The sequence below is a fragment of the Arachis ipaensis genome, chromosome B05, assembly GCF_000816755.2.
Source record: "Arachis ipaensis cultivar K30076 chromosome B05, Araip1.1, whole genome shotgun sequence".
NCBI lineage: Eukaryota > Viridiplantae > Streptophyta > Magnoliopsida > Fabales > Fabaceae > Arachis > Arachis ipaensis.
In genome coordinates, this window is record NC_029789.2 from 122,401,609 (window position 1) to 122,417,871 (window position 16,263).

General features: G+C 30.8%; 1 protein-coding gene across 3 annotated transcripts; it reads right to left on the bottom strand.

Annotated features, from left to right (window-relative positions):
- On the bottom strand, positions 586-14,614 carry LOC107642034 (pectate lyase-like). Of its 3 annotated transcripts, none has more exons than XM_021124384.1 (4): positions 14,262-14,614; positions 13,310-13,967; positions 1,409-1,651; positions 586-1,056 (listed from the first exon to the last, which is right to left on the bottom strand). In XM_021124384.1, exons 1-4 carry the CDS (start codon positions 14,483-14,485, stop codon positions 838-840), a joined length of 1,344 nt encoding a protein of 447 aa, XP_020980043.1. In that variant the 5' UTR covers positions 14,486-14,614; the 3' UTR covers positions 586-837. The 3 variants fall into 3 exon arrangements, with proteins under 3 accessions (XP_020980043.1, XP_016200851.1, XP_016203230.1); XM_016345365.2 differs by lacking the exons at positions 13,310-13,967; positions 14,262-14,614 and adding exons at positions 2,006-2,663; positions 2,938-3,270; XM_016347744.2 differs by lacking the exons at positions 586-1,056; positions 1,409-1,651 and adding an exon at positions 12,506-12,931 and having other exon boundaries at positions 13,109-13,967.

A 16,263-nucleotide genomic window follows, 5' to 3' on the forward strand; every position in this document is an offset into this window, starting at 1 on the left:
AAATAAATTCATTAAAAAAATTTATTAGAATTTGTTACGAAAAGGGAGTAATTCGAATCAACTTGATTCGAACTCCCTTCAAAGCACGTCTCCCTACTAATTCGAATGGATACAATTTGAACTCTATGTTTATAATTGGTGACATATTGATTCGAATTACGTCTTGTCAATGCTTTCAAGTAATTCGAATTATATCAATTCGAATTACATACAAATCTAATTCGAATTACATTAATTTGTTCTTTGGTAAAATGATGTATCAGAATTTTATTTGACAGATTTAAATAATTTTAAACTCCCTTAGGCTCATATACGTTTTTTACCCGTTAATTAATATGAGGAATGCTTAAGTGTGGTTATTTGTTATTGTGATTTTATTTATGTACGTCTTTTCGATTAACGAATCAACCACTTTCAAAAAAATTCTGCTGCTAAATAACTATATAAATACTAGTTAAAGATAAAGAAAGTAAATTAGTAATGCTTAGCTTCTAGTGTGGTCATGACTTATTAGAAGTTATGTTGTTACAAAAAAGTATACTTTACCCTTTTACATATTATTCAAAAAGAAAAAAGATAACCAACTTGACTTTAATGATATATTTCATTATCAAAGTATCAAAGAATTAAAGAATTCTACAATTACTTTCAACATTTTTCCAAAATCGTTTTAATCCTATGACAATGAACAAGAAAAAATATTACGCATTGTATAGGATATCATCGTGCATGCGTCCATCCACTCCCTTCCCGTTTCTCTTTTCTTTCTTTTGCTAATGCTCAATTTGGGCATGCATCAACGAGAGAATTTTATAAGAAAAAATAGAGGCGATTTCTCTAGCAAGGTTGACCAACTCTACATTTAAGGGAGCCAGCAAAAGAAGTAAGTCTTTGCACATATGAACCAGGCTTTGCTGCAATCATGTCCTTGCTTGAGAATGGTTTGGTTACCATTTCTGGTCCAGATTGTACAAAAAATGCTCCATTCTCAAACTCATCATTGATCGATCTCCATTGCCATGATTTCCAATCTCCAGTGGTTACTCTCTTTGTGACCTTCACCAAATATCCAAAAAAAAAAACACACATTTTGTCAGAATATCATAAACTTTGTTAAAGACAAAAAAAATTATTTCTATTCCAATAATCCTTATTTTATTGATTAAAAAACGCATGTAGTATATTACAAAAATATTATTTTGAGGTCCTTAACTAAATATCCTATATATATGTGGAGGATGAAATCAAGAGAAAAACATAATGCACTAAAAGCTAAATATGTCTGGCTGAATAAGGAATAGAGATAAATGCATAAAATCAGGATAATATGAGTAAAAATATTACAAATGCATGCACAAATTTGCAAGTGTTAGATTTTTTGCTAATTTGTGCATGTGTATATGCATACCTCTTTAGCATTGTTATTATCAGGAGCCACAAACCGATTGCCTTCACTAATAATTGTTGGATGACTGCTACCACCAATGGCATACATTTCCCAATGAGTATAATCATTATTGACAACATGCACAAATCCGAATCTGCACCTTGGCATCCTTTGGATTAACCTCTTACCAAAGTGGTTAAAAACCAGGGTGATTTGCATCACTTTATCAATTGTGTGATCGTCATTAGCACCAAAGAGCATCACCTACAATACAAACAAAACAAAACAAAATCAGTGAAATAAATAAAGAAAAGATACATAATTCTTTATTTTAGGATGATTGTCATTTAAGAATATTTTATAGGTGTCAAAAGAAGTATATAATTGTTTTTATTTTTAAATTATAAATTAAAAAGGAAAAGAAGACATAATACAATACCATGGTAGTTATAAAAATACATTAAAAATACATAAAATTTATAAAACGTATTTAATATTTTATAATGCTTTTAAAGAAAGAACGATTAAAGTATATAAAACCATTGAAATCAATAAAAAATTCTCTTAGAAAAATAATTAACATAAAATAATGTTAAACACTTGAAAGTAATTACTTACGTCATTATGGTCGGTGAAATGACTATTAGAGATGGTAATGGCTGTAGATCCCATAATGGCGTCAATAAGTCCATCAGAGCATTTCCTCATGGAAACATGGTCAATCCAAATATTGCTGGCACCAAAGATGGAGATTCCATCACCATCACTGCGTGTCCTAAACCCATAATGGCTCTCAGAATCCCTAATAAGTCCACCGGTACCGGGAACAATGTCATGAATCTTGATTCCATGGATGATGACATTATTGACGTATTGGAGGGTGATGCCTGCACCCTTAGTAATGTAGATATCAACTCCTCTTCCGTCAATGGTCTTGTTACTAGACACCATGAGCTCTTGGTTGAGTCTAATATTCATGCTATGAGCAAAGATAATCCACAAAGGTCCATCTCTTGTGACTGCGTGGCGAAGGGTACCTGGTTTTGGATTAACCATGTCATTGTCAGCAGGACTAGTAACAATGTAGATTGGACCTCCCTTTCCTCCAGTAGTATTTCTTCCAAAACCTTGAACACAATTTACAAGTTTTTGGCGATTATCTGCCCAATTGGGGTCACACCTCCAACATCTGTCAATGTTATTGGTTGCCTCACATGCAACTCCTGCCCTTTGACCATTCAAGTTCCTTCTTGCATACTTGGTATTAGCCACGTGTCTAGTTTTCCACAAAAATAAAATAGACAAAAGTTTATTTATCATGTTATAGATATTAATTACCATATATAATCGAATCAATGTTATATTTCACTTGCAAAAGAAAAATGATAAAAAACATTAAAAGATAATAACAATGATGAACAAATGAACATGTATAGAAAATGTTAATAACATGACTCGGAAGGTGGTGCTTAAAGATATGGAATTGAATTTTTCTCTGTGAAAAAAATTGTCCTTATAAATTGAATATGTAATAGCTTGAGAATACGCACTCAGCAATGGTAGAAGAAAAGTTTCTAGAAAGTTCATGTGGGTTAGGAAAATATGCTTCTTCGCTGATCTTTCTAGCAAGAGCAGCCCTTTCCTTCCAGTATTTATTATCAACCATTTTGATATGTTGTTCTACATTTGTAGTATTCTCTAAGATATTGGCTTGCAAAGATGGTATTACGACAACCAAACACAATGAAAGAAATAAGTTGTAAACCTTTGCCATAATGTTATTTTATTGATTTATGGCCAAAATGTTTTGGTTTTCGATACCAATCTCGCTAAAGCAAAGCCAATACCTTAGCGAGATGGGAAGAATTAATTTGCAGAATATGCAAAAGTTCTTACAAATATATTGCACACATCATTTGGTAATAAATATGGTGGGACTATGAATGGTGACAGCAAAAGACGGTAAGACCACAAGCCAAATTTGTGATAAAGCCATAGATAAACACGGAACACTTCTTAATCATGCATAAAATTCTATATTAGGAATGAAAAAAAAAGGTAATATTTCCTTATTAAAGTCAACGAAAAAATTGGTGTTGTACTCTTGGAGTTAAAAGCCTATAAATATAGTATGTTTACTTTTTAGATCTATGAAGACAATGATGCTGATTTTGCTAATTCATGTTGATTTTACTTATTATTTTGATATATATATATATTATTTTTAAAAGGATATAGAAAAATAGTAAAAAGAGGAGAAAAAAATACATAAAAAAATAAAAAAAAAAGTTTATTAATTTTGCAAAAAAGTATTTCATTCCAGAAGCAATCCTCTACATTGAAAAAGCACACAAAACGCTACATATACATGATACAACGTGTATTCTTCACCAAGAGGATCTTCCCACCCATTTCCAACGTCCATATGGGAGTTTAGATGCCTATAAATAGAGGTCCTTGTGATGTGTACCACTTCACCACTCTTCCATAACCTTATGTAATCAAATTGATTTCATTTCTTAAAGGCTTCAAATGAATTTTTTTTTATCACATATTAGAGATGACTTTGAGTTTATTCATAAAGCTTAAATTGTAACCATATACTCTTGTAAAAAGTTTACATATTCAGTTTTTTCTTTAATCTTGTCACATTATAAAAGAGAGAGTTGTGTAACTCTTTCTTGACTCTTGAAGTTGGAATTGCTTTAAGATTTGCTTAGACTATAATTTTCTAAGTGGTCTTATTTGCAGTGGTTTATCAAGTAGCCTAAAAAGCTAGTGCATAATAAAAAATACCCGTTGTCATGGTGAGAAAGATTGGACGTAAATAGAGATGTTATTATATTGTTATTTATATTTTAAAGTAGTATAAAAATTATAGCTCCTTATAAGTGCTAGGAATTCATTCGCAAGTCCTTGAAAAAGTACTAATATGTTACCATTCACTATTTATTTTAAGTTATTTAATCCAAGTGGTATAGAAATATAAATGCATAGTTTAAATGTCTAAAGTTCGCTTATAAGCTCACAGAAAATAGAAGTAGATTGTCTTCGGGCGAGAATTTATATTTGTTTTTTATACTGAATTCGTCATCCCCTTTTGAGTGTGCTTATATCATGTTAAAACCAAATTATGTCGAAAACAAGTCAAGTCAAACCTTTTTAAATATATAAAGTGATTTAAATTGGATACTCTGATCTACACACCTAAGGATCTTAGATATTCTTTTCTTAAGTCTTTTTAGTCCATATTAGATATCTCACTAACCTATGAGCTTAAGATATTCTTTTGATCTCTTCAAATAAGACTCAAATCGATCAGATCGTAGTCCAATCTCCCTAGTAGAAAATGCTTATTACAGATAAATTTATAAATAGATTTAGTTTTTATTACAGACAAATTTATAGACAGATTTGGTCTTCATTACAGACAAATTTTTAGTTATCGACGAAATTATCGACGGAATTACCGATCGAGGAAAAAGCCTCGTCGAAAATTATTTGCGACAAATTTTTTCTGGCGGTAATTTATCGACAGATTTTTCTGTGTTACCAACAGATTTTCCTTCGGTAATCATCCCCCCATTTCACTAAAAATGTCAAATTTTTTGACATATTTTCTGTCGGTAACTAATGTCAAACTTTTCGACAGATTTTTTGTCGGTAATTAGAGCTTGAAAAAACATTCACAACTCTGAATATAAACAGATTTTCCGTCTGTAAGATAAAATATAATTTTTTTTTTAATTTTTCTATTGCAAAATAAATCTGATTTCATACAAAATAAATATAAAGTTAATCAAGACATTTTTATCCAATTTTCATCTAACTTGTATTCGAACATTCATAGTATTTTAAAATAAACAAGTTCATCGTATTATCAAACTAAAAGAAAAATACTATAAACAAGAAAATCAATTTAAAATATAAAAAAAAATGTATTGATACATCAACTATAATCTTCATTGTATTGTTCAATCATACTAGAACTATAAGCTATAATTCTCAATGTCATCTTCATCCTCATCATCATATACCAATATAGGATCCAATTCCACCTTTCCCTGATGTTGATAGATCCAACTGTCAAAAGATTTTTTAATCTAAGTGAGACAAGAAATATATATCACATCTCACATATGAATTACCAACATTAGAAATTACAATTCAATGAATTTGAAATACTCACAATAAGTATGGCGAAAGTACTTGCAAATAAAAGTGTGAATCCAGCCAAATTCCGCAATTTAGTATTGATTCTTGACTCGTAGTATGACATTATGAGCAGTGTTCCAATTGCAAACGGTTGATAAACCAAGGTAAATACCCTTGCAGGATGATATTTCTTCGGTTCAAGAGAACTTCAGTTAGAAAAATTAATTTCCACAAACCTTTTATTAGAAGACAAATTGTCACAAAAAATTTGAAATACATATTAATGAGCCAAAAACTTGATACACTCGAATATTAACAAATGCATCAGATCACTCCAAGTAATATCATAGTGAGTGAATATCATTTCCATTAGAATTAAAGGAGTGAATCAAATAACTTCTAATTGAATATTCTAATTAGATAAATTGAACTTTTGCAAGAGGAGCAATGTGAATCTTGGAATAATAAAGAACAATAAAGAAGAGTGTTTAGTGTGAATGAATTGAATGCTTACGAATTTAAAGAAAGAAAACAATGAATAAAGATGTTAAAGACTTCAGTGATATTTAACTTTTAGAAAAGGAAATCCTCATGTTTATTTACTTTGATTCATACAAAATACTTTAACGACAAATCATATGTAATCAAATTTCAATTTCTTGGCAATTCAATTTCTCTCTAACTTATTTAGTTGCCAATCCTTGGTCAATTAATTTAGAAAAAGAGGTCAAGCATAATCACGATATAACATGGCATAATATTCAAAGCTATTCCTAGCTGAATTAATGTCACATATTCAAAAGCTAATCCTAGATAATTGAAAATTATGAGAATGAGTTTCAACCTAATCCTGATATTAAATTTTCCAAAGTAATAATAGGATCCAAAATAGAATTAGAATATTTTCTAATACTTCTAATCATTAAAGAAGAAGAACGACACTCAATCTTGAAAATGTAATAATGTATAAATCAAAATAAAAAAAAACAATTAGATTACCAATCCTAAAGTTGGGCCAAACGAGCCAAAAACGCAAATCAGTTAGACCGAGCCCAAGTTGGACCCAAAGCCCAACATATATAAGCTTGTTAACAGGCCAACTCAGCCTCATTATTTAGAGAGAGAGAGAGAGAGAGAGAGAGAGGAAACCCCGTTACTACTATTCATCTTCTTCTCTTGGTCATAACTTTCTCTTTGGAGCTCCGATTGGCGTGCTGTTTGTGGTCATGCATTTGTCTCGTTGCGATATTCAATTCTAACTAAAACAAAGTGGTAAGAATTTTGAAACCCATGCTCCAATTCTCTGCCTTAACAGATTTTGAGTTTTTGGTTTCGGAAATTGAGGATTTTGTGATTTTGGTTGTTTAGATGTAATCTAGTATTGGGTTATTGATAGGTTTTACTCCAATCACTGTTGAGTAAGGTAAAGAATCTCTAAACCTTGTTGGTTTATTGAATTTGTGAGTCTTAGTGTTAATTTTAGGTATATTGCATGAATTAGATTGAAATTTATGTTGCTTAGAGTTTAATTGGTGTTTTAGAGTACTTGGTTTTGATCTTAAGTGGTGGTTGAGCATTAGTTACTTGTTGGAGGCTTGGAAAGCTTGTGAAAGAAGGTTTTGTGGTGGTTCGTGCTTGGAGGAAATCGTCCAAGGTATGGTTTTGGTTTTCTTTAGTTAATATGTAATGTTGTGGGAAACTTGGGCTTGTGCCTTAAGATAGGTTTGAATTGCGTGATTTGGTGGTTTGAATGTAATATGTGTGATTAATTGAAGGAAGATTTGATATGGTATGTAAATGAAATGTGGTGTATGATGATGATGTTTGAGATTGAAATTGATTATTGATGAGTATTGGTGAAATTTGGGCTGGAGGCCATGCCTGGGTAAGTCCGATAAGTATGATGTATTTAAATGTGTGAATATAATATGTGTGATTGATCTTTAGTATGATACCACGAAATAATAATGATTATGGATTTCGATGATGATTGATGATATTTGTGAGTATGGCATTTAACGGTAATGCTAAGGAGACAAAAAAAAAAAAACAGCCAGAACTTGCTTTATTTAACTTTCATTAATTGCTACAGTAATTAATGAAAGTTAAATAAGGCAAATTCTAGCTGATTTTGGCTAAATATTTTTAGTTCCCAAACATTTTCGGGCATTTAATATGGAAAAATGATGTTAGAATTGGGAATTGTAGATTGGTAGAGATTAATGATGAGTATTGATTGATAAATATTGGTATTGATGAGGATTGATGGAAATTGTGAATATTGAATGAAGATTGAAATTGGAAAGGAGTTGTTTATCAGAATTCCACCCAAATCCACTGCATGCTCGCATCTCAAAGGCATATTGACACTTCTGCTTCAGTTGCTTATGCTTTTTCTTGCAATGCTTGGCAGTTAGCGTATAAGTTGGGAAAGCCTCCAACATCTTCAAGACTAATTTTTCAAACCGTCAAGAATACACTCCTCCATGAAACCAACAAATGCTTCAATTTCTTCATCAGTTCACATGCATTTGTCCATTGTCACCTAAGAAGAAATGTAACATGCAATAAATTGTACAATCCAATAAAATCAAACATCACTTATAATAATACAAGACAAACAAATTACATCAAACAAGCAATAATAAGTCATATTGAATAATTATAAAAAAAAAAAACTTAAAACAAGTCTTACAATAACCATTTATAAATTTCAATGACAATGAGTCCAGCAACACAATAGAAAGTCTTGCAAACACACATTTAGCTATTACATCACAAGTGTCATGCCAAATTAAACAAGGAGATTCAAGTTGAGCCTATAAGCTATTCCTATTCCATACGACTAGTTCGCCACTCTTCGTATATCTCAATTGCAATGTTGTCATGCCATTATGTCCACTCACTTGTATTTTCATAGGGTAAAAGCTAGGACTTTTTAAAATTGACAATCTCTTCTTGAGTAACCCAAAGCATCGCTTTATGACATTTCTAGTAGAAGAATGCTTCCTATTAAAATACTCCTGGTAGTTGAGAGATGCATGTGCTCCTTGAGCCCACTCTATAACATGATAGCGAGTGCCTCTATATGATGCTAAGAACCCAGGATCATTTGTGTAATTTGCATCCACTAAATAGTAATTATCTATAAACATTACATACAAACAACGTAAGTTCTGCTATTGTGCAGCCAAGATTAATGTCAAAATCTGACTTATGACTTATAAATTAGATATTACCCTGAGGTATCTTGAGACTATTACCAAGAGTAATTGCATCTCAAAGTATTCTTGAATCAGATGCCGATCCTTCCCATCCACTAAGTACATAAACAAAGCTCATATCTCAGTTACACACTCCTAGGACGTTGGTACATATTTTACCCTTTCTTGTTCGATATCTTGACTTATTAGATTCAGGGATTGTTACCTCTGTATAAGTGCCATCTAATACTCCCAAGCAAGCCTATATTACTTCCTTACATAATTCTGTTGTGCTAGCTACTATAATAGTATAAATTGTTTAAAAGTGACAATCAAATATTTTATATTACTCATTTTTTTTTTGCTTGAGAAAATGAAAAGAGAAGTTTAAATTGGGTTATACATGCTCGAAGAGAGTGTTAACTCCAATATGAAATCTAAATTCACGTATATTTGAATACGAAATGCATCTACTATGAAACTTTAATTTAAATTTAGTATGCACTTACTATGAGTATGAGCAGTTGAGCACACCTCCTTATCCAATTCCAGCAAAATTTGCAGTCTAATATTATTAAAAATCACACAAACTCTGTTATTCATTACTTCAACATATCTCATTGAATAAAATTATAAAACTATGAACAAGAAATAATAATACATATTAGACTCTGTCTCAGGTATAATAGGTAACCAGGTAAGGGCATAAGACATTTTAATTTCAACAAGAAATCAGCACACAAAACTAAGTTCATTAGGACACAAATTTAGATTATGCAAGACACAAAAACAGAAAACACCAAAAGAGAAGATAATTTACAAAACACACTAAAATATACCAAAAATTTTAACAAGCAGAGCAGCAGAACTTTTTAATAAAAAATCATATAACTCCATACAACTTCATATAAAACTACAACAAAAACAAAGACAAATACAAAAGAGACGAGAAGAGACAACAAAAAAAATGCGAATTTAGAATATTAGCTATTATTCCTTAACTACAAGTTTCCTTGGCCCTTTGACTAAACTTTAGCTACAACCATGAATATTAGCAATTTAGAATACATATTGGTCTTGAAGTCTAGCCGAGCATTAACCCATCAATAACAAAAGCATCATAGATGCAAGAGAATAAATATCCATACCTCTTTTCTTCTTGTTTTTTCTCCCCTATTTTCTCCTTGTCCTTAGCTTCTACCTCTTTTATTCTAATTTAAGCCTTTCTTTCACCTAGTTCTAAGGGTGGTAAAGGGTCAATTTCATTTGAACAAATTAGGAACTAAACTAAATCAAAAGGTTTGTTGAGTTTAGAAAAATGAAATGATGATTAAACATTATTAAAATATAAATTAGGAAATTATTAAAATTATTATTAAGTGTTCAAAATGTTGAGCTTGGAAAACTGAAATGATGATCAAACATTATTAAAATATAAATTAAGAAATTAAAAATATTATTAAATATTTATTTAATTATTTCTAATTGGTTGTTTGATGATTTTAGTTAAGTGTGCAGGGAAGCAACTTAGTTTTTATGGTGGCCCAAAGTTAAACAAGCCTAATCCGATCTTTGAATTAATTAAGCCTTGTGCAAAAATTAATTTAATCATAGTGGCCGAACCTAGAAATTAAGAAAAGAATGAATTGGCCCAAAGATTCCTATAGCCCATTCGGTGATCTCAAATTCATGGGTTTCATATTGCAAAGTCTTCATGTCTCGGTTACTGGAACTCAAATTTCATTTCAATTAATTACTTCCTTGATTAAAGTGACACATTTTCCAAGTTTCAATTCACTTTAACTTGTTCAAAGCTTCCACTGAAAGTTTTTTCTCTTCTCTCTCTTTTGCTTCGGTCATGTCAAACTTTTAAAGAAGAAGATAAAAGAAAAAAATGGAAACCACACAAAGTTGATTTTAAAGAAAGGCAAAAAGTTTTTGTCATTTCAAAGCAAGAAAAGGCTATAGTCTAGTAGCTTGTCTCTCAGGATCAAAGCTCAACAAAAGTCTGTTTCTTCATTTGTGCATCATCGAGGATCAAGAAGAAAAGCTCCAAAGTCTCATGCATGGAAGAGGAAATCATGGAGAACGTGAAGCCACCTTGGATCAGAAGTTTATCAAAGGTCAGAATCAAATCTTGGGGCCAAAGTCAAGATCAATGGCCAAGATTGAAGAAATAAATGAAAAAGGTTGAGAGAGGTACATACAAGCAGATTCGGTTTTTCTCTCTCTACTCTATTCGAACCGCTGCTACTCTAAGGTTGGAGAAGAAGTTGCTGGGTTGGTTAAACCAGTTTCAACCTTGGAAGCTTCCCCTTCTATATTAAGAGTGGACGGCCAAGGGTTGAGATCAAGGAGAGTAAGTGAAAAAGTACAGATTTCTCATAGCTACCCAAGTTGTTTGAGTTCTTCTCCTTCAATGAAGTTCATTTAGTTTCTTTTTCTTAGTTTAGTCTATCTAAGTCTCATGGTGAAAAAGGCAAACATGGTGAAGTTTGTAAGAAAAAGCCAATGAGAGAAAAAAGGCAATGACCAAAATTAGAGAAAAGCCCATAGATGTCTCAGAATTTCTTTGTACATCTTTCTGTTGTGAGTCGTGATCCTGTAGGGATTTTCTTGCAAGTTGGGTTAGATCTTAGGGAAGAATTGGTATTTGTAATCTTGAAAAAGATAGTGAAATTCCATCATTGTTATGATGAAGACTAGATGTAGGCTACATTGCACATAGTAGTTGAACCAGGATATATCTAGTGTTAATTCTTCTTCTCTACTCTTTTTCTGTTTCTGGATCTTAAGAGACAAAATGAAAAATATCTCTCAACTTGTTACCAGACAAAATTAAAATTTCTCTCAACTTGCTACGAGACAAAAGTGAAAATATCTTCTGAAGTCAGTTGAAAAAGTAAAAGTAATTCTTTGAAAAAAGAAAGCTAAGATTTAACCCTCCTTCTTTTAACCACTGATTACCATCAAAGTTTAAGGTTGGTTCTTCATCGGATTAAGTGGGGAACTTTTTATGGTCTTTTTAAATAATATTTGGGACATTTAAGATAGCTAGACGTGTATTTCTTTAATTTATTGCAAAATTTTTTGGTTAGAGAAATACACCCTATGAAAGTTGAGGGATTACATTGTAGCAAACTTCAAAGCTTATGCAAACTAACTCAAAAAATGAGTTTCTTTTACCTCTTTAGTACCATTCCATAATTTTCGAAGTCGAAAAACAAGTGAGGCCAAAATGAAAGAAAAGGAAATTGGGATCAATGCAATAAGGAAATTGGCAGTTTCTCACTTAGTTAAAGTAGGTATGAGCGCGTTTTAAAATTTCGTAAATTATTCACGGTATTTAAGTTTTTGTCAATTTTAAATATAAAATTCAGTAAGTCTTTGAATAAGAACTAAAAATCAATTATTTCATTGTTTAAATTATTCAAACCAAACACATATAATACAATTAGGAATTAAATTCTTAATCATAGTTATTTATTACTCGTAAAAACTTTATCTTACTTTGTAATAGATGGCATTATCTATTTTCAACATTTAATGTTTATATCATATTAACTTTTCCAATCTTCATAGGGTTAGTTATATCACATTGTACAAATATATTTTAATAAACAAATTAAAAAATAAACAACCAAATTACCCTTAACTTCTAAATAAAAAAATAAGCAATGTGATATATTTCAACATCCCTTGCCTAGGTTGCAAAAAGAAATTATTGAATTTCAACACAAAGTCCAAAAAGATAAAATTAAATAATTTTACAATAATTGTCAACCTTTTTTTTCAAAATCTTTTTAATCCTATGGACAATTGAACAAGAAAATTGGTCACACATTTAATAGAGCATCTTGCATATATCCCTGCATCTTTTGCCCTTTTCTTTTTCACTTGTTTGCCAAAACACAATTTGTGCGTGCATCAACTAGAAAATTGTGCAAGTAGAGATAACGATGAATGACTAGCAAGGTTTACCAACTCTACATTTAAGAGAGCCAGCAAAGGAAGTCAGTCTTTGCACGTATGAACCATCTTTTCCTGCAATCATGTCCTTGCTTGAGAATGGCCTGTTTACTAGTTCAGGTCCAGATTGTACGAAAAATGCTCCATTAACAAACGCATCGTTGATTGATCTCCATTGCCAATTCTTCCAATCATCATTGGTTACCCTCTTCGTGACCTTCACCATTTATTAGTATGTTAATGAAAAAAAATCATCCACGTAAACCTTTTTATTGCTTTTAAACATGTTAATTAAATGTCACATTTATAAGTGGAGGATGAACTCACGAAGAAAAATAGAATACTAAAATATAAATGCATAAAAAAAAGAGAATATATATGTGTATATGCATACCTCTTTAGCATTGTTATTATCAGGAGCCACGAACCGATTTCCTTCACTAATAATTGTAGGCTTACTGCTACCACCAATGGCACAATGGCACCAATGAGTATAATCGTTGTTGACAACATGAACAAATCCAAATCTGCACCTTGGCATTAGAAAAATAATTAATATAAAATAATGTGAGAACAGTTGAAAGTAATTACTTACGTCATTATGGTCTGTAAAATGACTATTAGAGATGGTAATAGCTGTGGATCCCATAATAGCATCAATAAGACCATCAGAACATTTTCTCATGGAAACATGGTCAATCCAAATATTGCTAGCACCAAAGATGGAGATTCCATCACCATCACTGCGTGTCCTAAACCCAAAATGACTTTCAGAATCTCTAATAAGTCCACCGCTGCCTGGAACAATATCATGAATCTTGATTCCATGGATGATGACATTATTGACGTATTGGAGGGTGATGCCTGCACCCTTAGTAATGTAGATATCAACTCCTCTTCCGTCGATGGTCTTGTTACTAGACACCATGAGCTCTTGGTTGAGTCTAATATTCATGCTACGAGCAAAGATAATCCACAAAGGTCCATCTCTTGTGACTGCATGGCGAAGGGTACCTGGTTTTGGATTAACCATATCATTGTCAGCAGGACTAGTAACTATGTAGATTGGACCTCCCTTTCCTCCAGTAGTTTTTCTTCCAAAACCTTGAACACAATTTACAAGTTTTTGGCGATTATCTGCCCAATTGGGGTCACACCTCCAACATCTATCAATGTTATTGGTTGCCTCACATGCAACTCCTGCCCTTTGACCATTCAAGTTCCTTCTTACATGGCTGTTACCAGCTATGTCTCTGTTTTTTTGTGAAAATAAAATAGAAAAAGTTTAGTTTATTATCCTATGGTAGATGTTATAATTAACATAATCTCAGAATCAATATGTTATGTTGCACATGTTAAAGAAAAAAATGTTAACTATTATAAATACACATTATATTATAAAAATTAATGATAATAAGACTTATAAATAATGGAATTTGTTTTTATGAAAATATTTGTGAAGTATCCAAAAATATTCCATTAAGTTTATCTTCATGAAAAAACTTGTTCCTATGAAATTAAATATATAATAGTTTGAGAATACTCACTCAGTAATAAGAGAGGTAAAATTTCTAGAAAGTTCATGCGGATCAGGAAAATATGCTTCTTCACTCATCTTTCTAGCAATTGCCGCCTTTTCTTTCCAATATTCATTGTCAATTGTTGTGATATGTTGTTTCGCATACGTAGTATTCGCTAAGATATTGGCATGCAAGGTTGGTATCACAGCAACAAAACACAACAAAAGAAACAAGTTGTACACCTTTGCCATAGTGTTATTTTATTGTTCTATGGCCAAAGGGTACTGTTTTGGCTTTCGATACCAATCTCGCTAAAGCAGAGCCAATACCTTAGCGAAATGGGAAGAATTATTTTGCAAAATGTGCAAAACTTCTTGCAAATGTATATGGCGTTGCACATGGTAATAAATATGGCAGGATTATGCATGGTGATAGTAAAAGATGGTAAACCACAAGCCAAATTTGTGGTGAAGCTATAGAAAAACACGGAATAATGGTTAATTATACATAAAACTCTATTTATAGGAAAAAACGTGTATGTTTTTCCGTTAATAACCCTTAAAGAAAGGAGTAATACTGTCTGTAATAGTCAAGATGGAAATTGGGATATACATCTTGAATTAAAAACCTATTTTACACGTATGCAAAAAAAATATTGATTTTGTTAATTTATTTTAACTTAATATTTTTTATTTGTTTCATGTACATGCTTAGTACTATTTTAAAGAAAAACTTTTAACTTTTTAAAAAGTTAATTTATAACTTTTTAAAAAAGTAAAAATATATGACTCCTCCGTGAAAAAAAATTGACTTCAAAACAAAAAAATTTACTTTTATTTTTGGCTCTGTAAAAAATATTTTCTGTTTCTGTTGGAAATACTGGCCTTCTACCACCATTTTCACACAAGGTTCCATCTGCTAGAAGCACTCGCTTTCTACACTATTTTCACGTAATGATTCATCTGCTGGAAGTATTGACCCTCCACCACCATTTTCAGACAATGTTTCATCTGAACCACCTACTCCATATATTCCTTTCAAGTATTTTTTTTATCATTTTATCACTCTATTTTTATTATTAAATTTATATTTAACATTGTGTGTGGTATGAAATCTCAGTTTTAATTTTATTATTTTACATGTGATTTTATTTTTATAGTTAGTTATAGCAAGTTCTTGACCCTAATAAAGGAGAAAGGAGTTCTAATAAGAGTAAAAAAAATAAAAAATAGTAACAAAATATACATTGACACACATTTTATATTTATTTTTTATTTTCACTACCATATCATACACAATAAAACAGCAAACACTAACTACACAATAAATTTCTTTGGCATTGCCATCAAGATTTTTGTGAATTAGAATTTTGTTACTATTCACCACATACAAGAACACCGTTATCGGTGAGGTGAAGTAGAAGAGCCAATTTCTAATAATATTACGTGGAAAGAACTGAATGCTGAAAGCGCTAGAAAAATAGAACTAATAACAGAACAAATAAAGAATTAATTGCTTAATCGATTGTAATATTAGTGATTAGGTTATGTAAAATCAATATTCAATATTGAAAAGTATTTATTATCATCATTATTTTAATATCCATTTTTTTGTGAAAAAATTGTATTTTTTAAATTATTTATCCAAACGTTATAACTTTTAGATGAGTACTTCTATAACTAAAAAACTAAATACAAAATAATTTATTTATAAACTGCTATTAATAAAAGTCTTATACTTTAAATTCTTCTTCCAAAAAATTTATTTAAATTATTTATCCAAACAATGCATATATATAAACCTAGCTATCCCATTCACACATGAGAAATAATTGGAAAAATTTAAAATTTAAAATTTAAAATTTAAAAATCAGTCTTTAATATTTAGAATTGGTTAAATATATTAATCAAAAATAATAAATCTTTTATTGATCGCATATTATTTCTGTTGAAAATATAATTATCTGCACGTTATCTACTTTCTCTCTTCTTTTCTAATCTATCCTTGATGAGCTAATACGCATATACGG